This window comes from Lactuca virosa, chromosome 9 (assembly GCF_052849685.1).
Source record: "Lactuca virosa cultivar CGN04683 chromosome 9, Lactuca_virosa_CGN04683_v6, whole genome shotgun sequence".
In the NCBI taxonomy this organism is placed as follows: Eukaryota; Viridiplantae; Streptophyta; class Magnoliopsida; order Asterales; family Asteraceae; genus Lactuca; species Lactuca virosa.
Window position 1 is genome coordinate 279,544,059 of NC_136434.1, and position 10,004 is coordinate 279,554,062.

General features: G+C 37.5%; 1 protein-coding gene and 1 long non-coding RNA gene across 2 annotated transcripts; both read left to right on the plus strand.

The window, feature by feature from the left end:
- Positions 1 to 3,676: 3,676 nt before the first annotated feature.
- Positions 3,677 to 5,135, plus strand: LOC145140417 (uncharacterized). The gene is made up of 3 exons (XR_013722162.1): positions 3,677 to 4,119; positions 4,532 to 4,595; positions 4,837 to 5,135. It is a non-coding gene; the product is annotated as an uncharacterized LOC145140417 (long non-coding RNA).
- A 391-nt stretch (positions 5,136 to 5,526) lies between these two features.
- Positions 5,527 to 6,273, plus strand: LOC145140579 (uncharacterized). The gene has a single exon (XM_079074021.1). It carries the CDS (start codon positions 5,527 to 5,529, stop codon positions 6,271 to 6,273), a length of 747 nt encoding a protein of 248 aa, XP_078930147.1.
- The last annotated feature ends 3,731 nt before the right edge of the window (positions 6,274 to 10,004 follow it).

Sequence of the window (10,004 nt, forward strand, 5' to 3'; positions counted from 1 at the left end):
TAGGGTTTGTAAAATTAACCATTCTCCTAGTTATTTTTATTCCACTCTTTTGTTTCATTATGTGTGATACCATTAGAGGGATTCTAGTTTGGGTCCTCTCATCCAAGCAACTTCGTGGAGGACGAGATCTAAAGCATGGACATCAAGTGCTACATAAGCGGTATGTCTTTCTTCTGTTTATTTTCATTTTCTAAGGTAGATGTAATTAGCATGAAACCATAAATCCATAAGTTTCATGTACACTTAGGTATATCGTAGTTTTGATTTTTCCGCTACCTAGTTTAGAGTTTATTTGATGCGTAGAAAACCTAAAACCAAGCACGCGTAGCCTGATTGAGACCATATAGAGAGCATTGAAGTAGACACACGTGATCGGGTACTGAGTGATCTCTAAAACCGGGAGGCTGATGCATGTAGACAATCTCCTGAATGTGCCTGTGAAGAAATGCATTCTTCACATCCAATTGGTAAATCGGCCAGTGATGAGAGTTAGCCAAACTCAGAAAGTCTGAATACTTGTCGATTAAATCACCAGGCTAAAAGTAACCTTATAGTCTATACCTGGTCGTTGGCTGCAACCATTAGCAACCAATTTTTCCTTGTATCTATCTAGCAAACCATCAGCATTAAGTTTCTTTTTGAACAACCAAATACAATTAACCACGTTAGCATTGTGAGGCTGAGGTACAAGTACTCAAGTCTCGTTAGAAAATAAGTGAATTATATTCGTCTTTCATCATATTTAGCCAATTAGGATCTCGAAAAGCTTGAGCGTATGAATACGGAATCGGAGAGGAAGAGGAGATGGTGTTGGTGTGAAGGTTAGTTTTGTCAATAGGTTTGTATATACCGTACGGGGCACGGGTGGCCATGGAGTGAGTTCGGGGGAGCGGCAAGAGGTGACTAATATAGAACAACGAGATGGGTGTGATACAGCCGAGAGGCTTTTTGAGATTGCATGGGGTTGGAAATGGAGACGACACCTCGGATGAGGCAGTGACATCGGAGGAACCGACTGTCGAGGAGTGAATGACAGCGGATGACACGTGATCGGAAGGATCAACAACGTCAAAGTGAATAGAGTAGTCCTGATATGTGTGGCAGGTGTTTTTGGGTTATTGTAATGATTTCAAGATCCATCAAAGTCAAGGAAGTCATAATTAGGGGGTAATATCAGGAGTCATAGAACCAAACGGTAAGACGGCTTCATCGAAAATGACATGTCGTGATATAATGATTTGTTTGTGTGGAGACTAAGACAACGAAAACCTTCATGGTTAGAAGGGTAACCAAGCAATATGCAAGGAACAGATCAATGTTGGAGTTTGTTGGTATTATTGAGATGGGTATAACAAACACATCCGAACACACGAAGGTAGGTGTAAGATAGGCGTTTGTGAAACAATTTTTTAAATGGAGTGTCATGTTTAAGGGTGGTTGATGGCGGAATATTTAATAGGTGGGTGGCCATATGAAGGGCTTCCACCCAATATGTAGGTAAAATATGTGCTTGAAATAGGAAAGTACTCATCATATTATTTAGCGTACGAAGCATACATTCGGATTTACCATTTTGTTGGGAGGTATAAGGACATGAGAAACGCGTGTGAATACCATGAGTGTCACAAAGTTGGCAAAAGTTAGTGTTGTCATATTCTTTTCCATTATAGCATTGGAAATGTTGAATATCGGTTTGAAACTAGTATTCAATAATGGCACGAAAGTGATAAAATTTGGAGAACACATCAGATTTATTTCTAAGAGGATACACCCAAACAAAGTGCGTAAATTGATCAAGAAAAATCGCATAATATTTAATACCACTATGACTTTGTAAAGGAGAGGTCCACACATCAGAAAGTATAACTTGAAAGGGAAACAACACATCAGTTTTAGATAAGGAAAAGGATAAACGAGCATGTTTCCAAGTTGACAAGCATAGTAAAGGAGACTTCTTTTTATTACATGAAAATGAATTACTAGAAATTAAATGCTTGAATACGGGTTAATCGGGATGATCAAGTCTTTGATGCCACAAAGAAGAGTTGATGTAGACAGGAGTTTGAAGGTTGAATTTATAAATGGATACAAATCAGCTATCACATCTAAGGAGGAGTTGTTTCGTCATTAAATCTGTCACAGAAAAACCAAATTCGACAAATTCAATAGAACACTTATTATCACGAGTGAGTTTACGAATGGAAATGTGATTTTTAATAATTTGAAGAGCAATAAGAACGTGTTTTAGGTGTAATGTGCGAAAAGAATTAATATGAATAATACAAATACGTCTAATAAATGGGGGGCTCATATTATTATTTATTATTCAGTAATCAAACCAACGTTACACATCAGTTACAAGTTACAAGTGATCAAAATAAAGATACAAAATCCGTGATCTTTAGGTACAAAGCCAAGAAAAAGTAATGGCAAGAAGTAGGTCAAAAGTCGACCCAAACATGATTATAATCGGTTAAAAAATAGCCCTATGGTACTTCTATACTAGCGTAGAACAAAGTGGCCATGAAGGGCCAAATTGCTAGACTGAACTAGCAAACTAGCATAAGAAGTAGCAGAATTGTTTTGATCTACTCAATGCTATTTCAGTTGCTATAATTTCCCGAACGGTTTGATATAAGAAGCATTGCATATCACCTAAAAATAATAGGAAGCGGTGATAAAAAGATTACACATGTGAAAAGAGGATTCGTCGTTTTATGAATTGAATTTGCAAATTTCTCAACTTTTAAATAGCTTAATTTGGGAAACTAATCAGTTTCTATTTATTTGGTTGATATACTTTATCATCTTCTGTTTGTACGTATGCATCATCCATATGTATAAAGAAATTATACACACATATAACATAAGTATGTACTTTACTTCATCTCGGTAACTTACTTTACATACATGAAGTGGCTTTATAACATAACCAAATCATATGAAGTGACTTTGTAACCGCTTTAACGTTTAATAACCACCTTTAATCTTAATCATTTTTTAATCAAATGGTCCAAATCATAATTATATAGTTTGCTTAAACAGTTTGGTTATGTTTTCAACTCCATTCTTACATATATTATCTTGTCACGTGACACATAAGTGTTTTACAACGTCATTTGCACAAGGGGTGTCGGCAGTCATGTTAATTTATGTGAGTATAAAAACTGATTCGTATACAATAATTTTTTTTTCCATACATAACAATTTGTGCATTAAAGTATTCTATTGTACAACTCCATAAAACATGAATTGTTGTGTACGAATCACTTCTCAACACGAATAGGAATAGATGATGGCCCGCCCCAATCAGGGACGGGTATTCTTCGCAAAAACGGATATCGGATATGGGGCCAGGATCCCCCCTTAGCCTAAAACTAGGGATGAGGCCGGGATCGGGTATATATATATATATATATATATATATATATATATATATAGGGTTAGGATCATATATAAACCAACAATTATTGTGTAACTGTGAAACTAATTCTCAATCAATCATTTAAAAAAACTAGATTAGGGTATTATAGTAAATTAACACAATAATTAATTAATTATATTTTGAATTTATTCAATTAATTTAGGTAACTAACTCCAAATTATCTCGTTTCTTATATATTACCTCTTTCATGTCTCTTTTCTCTATATACATATACATACTCATGATGGAGAATCTAATTCAATTCACAGTAACAGGATCGACATCTTTATACTGTCACCGCCTCTACCTTTGTACCACAAGATGACAAACATGAAAATAAGGGCAGCCATCATCGTCCGAGAACGACCATCGCTTTACCACCATCGTCGCTTCACCACCATCACTGCCTCATCTCCGAACAAAATATGGCCACCAACAACATGTAAGATTAAGATCCGACATCAACTTTCTTTGTTTTTCGTTCTCCCCGACAAGCCTTGATCAACGATCAAAATCTATTTGGACCTGTTTTTGTTTTTGATTGAACGTCTGCCACTTAGCGTGTTGACGGAGAAGGTCTTGTTAATGCCTTAATCGACCTTATTCAACATCGAATTCGTTTCCCAAGGGCATTGTCATGGTTTATTCTTCAGAAACGGAAGGTATTTCATATGATTTGGACCCTAATCGACCAGGTATGTGTTGATTTCCTCTTTTATGTTTGAAGAATTTAAGTTGAATGAGATGCTCTGTTCCAAATAATTTTTGTGAGTTTTTAATTCTTAATTTTTCATACTTAATTTTCCTATTCTTTTCACATTTGCAATTCAAAAAGCAATTTTTTGGCTTATGTTTTACATAATCATCGATATTCCTACTTTCAACGTGAACTACAATCTTTATTTTCAATTGGTGTTTGATCGATTAATTTAGAGTATAAATTTGATAAAAGTTTTGAACTAATTATGCAATGGTTGCTACTCTTTCAGGCTATATAGAAGCAGACATTTAATCAGTAGTTTGTTTTCTAAGTTTTATCTGATCTTACTATAGGGTAGAATTATCATAGTTGTAGTTGATCTTATATTATAACTTGTTGATTTACAGGTGGTTTCTGTATTTGATGCAAGGTAAGATTGTCTTATGGTTCAACAACTCATTTTGATAAATGGTACATTCTCTTTGAAAAATCAATCCCCCAAAGCATTCATTTTGTGAAATGTTGGAGATGATGTTTTGTTATTTACTTGTAAATCTGGTAGTAATGTGGAACTTGCATGCATTAAATTGAATCTTTTTTCCAAGATTGTATGTTTATAGCGCAGATTCTTATTCTTAGTAATATCAAATCATTCATTTTAATTCTGATTGTATTTTATTATTGCTTATAAATATTTTTGTTTTTTATACAGCCTTTGGTTGGGTTGATACGAAGAGAAAGAGAACAAGTGACAATCTTTAAAGAATGACACAATTCTTTCAAGAATGGAGGATATTTTTAAAAAATAAAGCATGTTATTGCGTATTCTTTCAAGAATAAAATGTTTCTTTAATGAAGATTGTAAATCTTTTTAGGAATGATTATACTATAGTAGAGTTTTTATTGAATTTGATCTAAATACTATGTTCCTGTTAGCCTATATATTATTAGACCACTTGCTTATGGGCCCTTTAGTCTTTAGCTCATTAGAGTTTTGTCTAGCTAGTATTTATATCCATTTTCTTCTTTTTAGTCTTTATGCTTTTCATTGAGAACCCTTGTATTTTCTCTTTACTATAATCATATGACAATGTTATCATGGTATCAGAGCAGAGGTTTGATACGTTGTTAGAAGCCTTTGTAGCAGTCATCTGTGGCACAGATCGAAATTTTATAGGGTTACTGTAGTAGATTCGTTCGTAGCAGATTGATGTGTTGATTCGATGTTGCTGTTGATTCGTTTGTTGTTGCTGTTAATTCGTTCGTTGTTGTCAGTATTCGTTGTTACGTTGATTCGTTGTCGCTGTTGATTCGTTGTCCGATTGATTGCTTCCGCTGGTTTGTTACTCCTTTCATTCTCAGATTGCTATACTGTTATTGTGGTTATTTATTCTCTGTCAACATGACTGGAAAGGATGATTCCCTTCAGTCAATCAGTACTCGTCTAGATGGAAAGAATTATATGTATTGGAGTTACGTTATGAAGAACTTCCTTTGTGGGAAGAATATGTGGGGCTATGTCACTGGGACTAAAGCCAAACCCTCAGTGACTCAAACTGAGAATTTTGATTTGTTGCTTGATGCTTGCGAGACTGATAACTCCAAGGTTATTACTTGGATTAATACCTCTGTTACTCAGTCCATTGGTATGCAGTTGGCTAAGTATGAAATAGCAAAGGAAGATTGGAATCACTTGGAGAGACTGTATACTCAGTCCAATTTTGCTAAACAATACCAGTTAGAATATGATATTCGTGTCCTTCAACAGAATGACCAGAGTATTCAAGATTTCTATGCTGCTATGTCTGATCTGTGGGATCAATTGGCTCTTATTGAATCTAAAGAGTTAAAGGATTTTGAGTCTTACATTGCTAGAAGGGAAGAACAATGCTTGGTCCAGTTCTTGATGGCCTTGCGTTCTGATTTTGAAGGTCTACGTGGAACAATTCGTCATCGTTCTCCTCTTCCCTCATTTGATTCTGTTGTCCATGAGTTAATTGCAGAAGAGACTTGTATCAAGTCTCATGAAGATAAAGGGTTTAAAGCAACCTTTATTCCTACTCCCGCTCCTGATGTGCTTGCTGTCTCCTCAAATCAGTCCCGACAAACTTCAAGGGTTGCTTATGATGAGTGTGCATTCTGCAAATAGAAGAATCAGTGGAAAGCTCAGTGTCCATTGTTAGTCAAAAAGGGTAAATCCGGTCAACCTCAGTCGGGACAACAAAATAGTTCTTGTCAACAGAAGTTTTAGCCACGTTCATCTGGTACTCCTCCATGGATCCCTCGTCCTCCATAGTTTGTTGTTGCTGCTATCCCACCAGTTGATACAGATTCTGTTGGAAACATGCCCCCATCTGCATTGGATCCCAAGGTGTTTGAGAGCTTCAGACAGTATTTGGTTTCTAATCCCACGGCCATGTCTGCATCTATGTCTCACTCTGGTCCTACTTCATCTGGTACATCAGGTATTCCCTCATCTTTGTGGATTTTAGATTCTGGTGCAACCCATCATATGACCCCTCATTTGTCATCATTTACTTCTTTTTCGCAAGTGTCATATATTTATGTTAAGTCTGCTAGTGATACATCTATGCTAGTTGAGGGTGTTGGGTCTGTCTCTATTTCTCATATCACTCTCCCTGATGTTTATTACATTCCCAAACTTACTTTGAATCTTGCCTCAGTCAGTCAGTTATGTAAGTTTGGTAACTGGGTGTTCTTTTCTGATTTTGTCTGTGTTATACAGGATCAACACACCCGAAAGGTGATTGGGATCGGCCGTAGGGTGGGGGAACTGTATGTCTTGGAGGTTCTCAAAGTGTCTGCTGTTGCTGCCTCCAACATTGATTTATCTTCTTTCCGTTTGAGTCCTTTGTCGTCTGAGGTTTATCTTTGGCATTCTCGTTTGGGACATGTGTCTGTATCACGTTTGAGTTTTTTAGCATCTAGTGGTGTTTTGGGTAATTTAGACACTTGTGATATTTCTGATTGCAGTGGTTGTAAACTGGCAAAATTGTCTGCTTTACCTTTCAATAAAAGTATGTCTTGTTCTACTGCCCCTTTTGACATTATGCATTCTGATATATGGGGTCCTGCACCAGTATCCACAAAGGGTGGGTCAACATATTATGTATCTTTTATAGATGATTATACTTGATATACATGAGTTTATCTTATGAAACGCAGATCTGATTTCTTTGATATTTACAGTAATTTTAGAGCTTTTGTTAAAACTCAACATTCGGCTGTGATTAAGTGCTTCAGGTGTGACTTAGGGGGTGAATATACCTCTAATGATTGTACTCAGTTACTTGCTTCTGATGGTACCATACACCAGTCCTCGTGCACTGACACATCTCAGCAAAACGGTGTGGCAGAACGAAAACATCGTCATATTATTGAGACTGTCCGTTCATTGCTCTTGTCTGCGCAGGTCCCTAGTGCCTTTTGGGGAGAAGCAGTCCTAACTGTTGTGTATGTGATTAATCGTATCCCTACTTCATTGAATTCAGGAATGTCTCCTTTTGAGAAGCTATATGGTCATCTACCAGACTATTCTTCCTTACGAGTTTTTGGATGTACTTGTTTTGTTCTTCATCCTCATGTTGAGAGGAACAAGTTAGGGCCGAAATCTGCTATTTGTGTATTTTTGGGGTATGGTATTGGACAGAAAGGATACCGTTGCTATGATCCTGTGATTCAGAAGTTATATGTTTCTCGGCATGTCACTTTTTTGGAACATATTCCTTTCTACTCAATTCTTGCTACAGCCCACAATGTAACGAAGTCCGATCTTCTGCATATTGATCCTTTTAATGAAGAGATAGAGGCTCGAGATCCATCTACGCCACCTGATCCTTCAGCTCATGATATACCCACCTCTTTAGAGAGTTCCTCAACCCCCCTGTTCCTGAGCATGCTCCTCCGATTGTTGAAATTGAGGATCCACCTCCACCACCACCCCTCAGGAGATCTACTCGTCCTGTCAAGTCCACCAAGCTTCCAGATTTTACTTACTCTACATATTCAGGACCATTTGCTTCATTTATAGCGAGTATCCATCATCTGTCTGAACCTGAATCATATAGAGAAGTTGTTTTAGATCCTCTTTGGCAGAATGCTATGGCTGAGGAACTCACTGCTCTTCATCAGACTCATACATGGGATTTGGTTTCCCTTCTTCCTGGGAAACATACGATAGGTTGTCGTTGGGTGTACAAGATAAAAACAAAAGCCGATGGGTCTGTTGAGCGGTACAAGGCCAGGCTTGTAGCAAAAGGGTATTCTCAACAGTATGGTTTTAACTATGAGGAGACATTTGCCCCAGTTGCAAAGATGACGGCAGTCTGTACTATGATTGCAGTTGCATCCGTTCGACAGTCGAAGATTTTTCAAATGGATGTCAAGAATGCTTTTTTGAATGGTGATATCCATGAAGAGGTTTATATGACTCCTCCCCCAGGAATTCAGCACCGGTCGGGTGAGGTTTGTCGGCTTCGCAAAGCTTTGTATGGTCTCAAGCAAGCCCCCCGTGCTTGGTTTGATAAATTCTCCACAGTGATTACCTCTCTTGGATTTGTCCAGAGTAATCACGATCCTGCTTTGTTTGTCAGATGCTCGAGTGCAGGACGAATTCTTCTATCCTTATATGTGGATGACATGATTATTATAGGTGATGACCACGGTGCTATTGAGTCTTTGAAGCATGATCTAGCTCATCGATTTGCTATGAAGGATTTGGGCTTGCTGCGTTATTTCTTGGGTATTGAGGTAGCTCAGTCTAAGAAAGGGTATCTTCTTTCTCAGACAAAATATATATCTGACTTGTTTACACGGGCGAGCCTCTCTGACAATCGTATTGTTGATACTCCCTTTGAAACCAATGCATGCTACTCTCCTACTGATGGTGTTCCTTTGTCCGATCCAAACCTTTATCGCACTGTTGTGGGAAGTTTGGTCTATCTCACAGTTACTCGTCCAGATATTGCCCATGTTGTTCATGTTGTCAGTCAGTTTGTTACTGCCCCTACCACTGTTCATTGGGGAGCTGTTCTCCATATTCTGAGATATCTTCATGGCACTCAGTTTCAAACCCTCTTGTTTCCCTCGACGTCTTCTCTTGAGTTACGTGCATATAATGATGCTGATTGGAATGGTGATCGCCATGATCGCAAGTCCACCACTAGATTTTGTGTATTTCTTGGAGAGTCTCTCATTTCGTGGAAAAGTAAGAAACAGGACATTGTCTCTGGATCTTCCACAGAGGCTGAATATCGTGTTATGGCTGTAACTACATGTGAGATTATTTGGTTACGGTGGCTGCTTGCAGATATGGGAGTTCATATTTCTTCATCTACTCCCTTGCATTATGATAACAAAAGTGAGATACAAATTACAAAGAATTCTGTTTTTCATGAGCGGACGAATCACATTGAGATTGATTGTCATTTTACCCGTCATCACCTGCAGCTCGGGACCATATCGCTTCCGTTTGTTTCATCAACCTTGCAGATTGCGGATATTTTTACGAAGGCTCTATCGGCTTCTCGGTTTCGGTTCTTATGTGACAAACTCTCAACGCTTATTGTTGCAGCATTGTGAGTTTGAGGGGGGATGTTAGCCTATATATTATTAGCCCACTTGCTTATGGGCCCTTTAGTCTTTAGTTCATTAGGGTTTTGTCTAGCTAGTATTTATATCCGTTTTCTTCTTTGTAGTCTTTATGCTTTTCATTGAGAATCCTTGTATTTTCTCTTTATTATAATCATATGACAATGTTATCAGTTCCAACCTATTCTTTGAAAAATGACAACATTTCCTTCCTTATAATTTTAAGAATGAAAATTGTATTCATTAATAAAATGTTAAAATGAAGTAAAT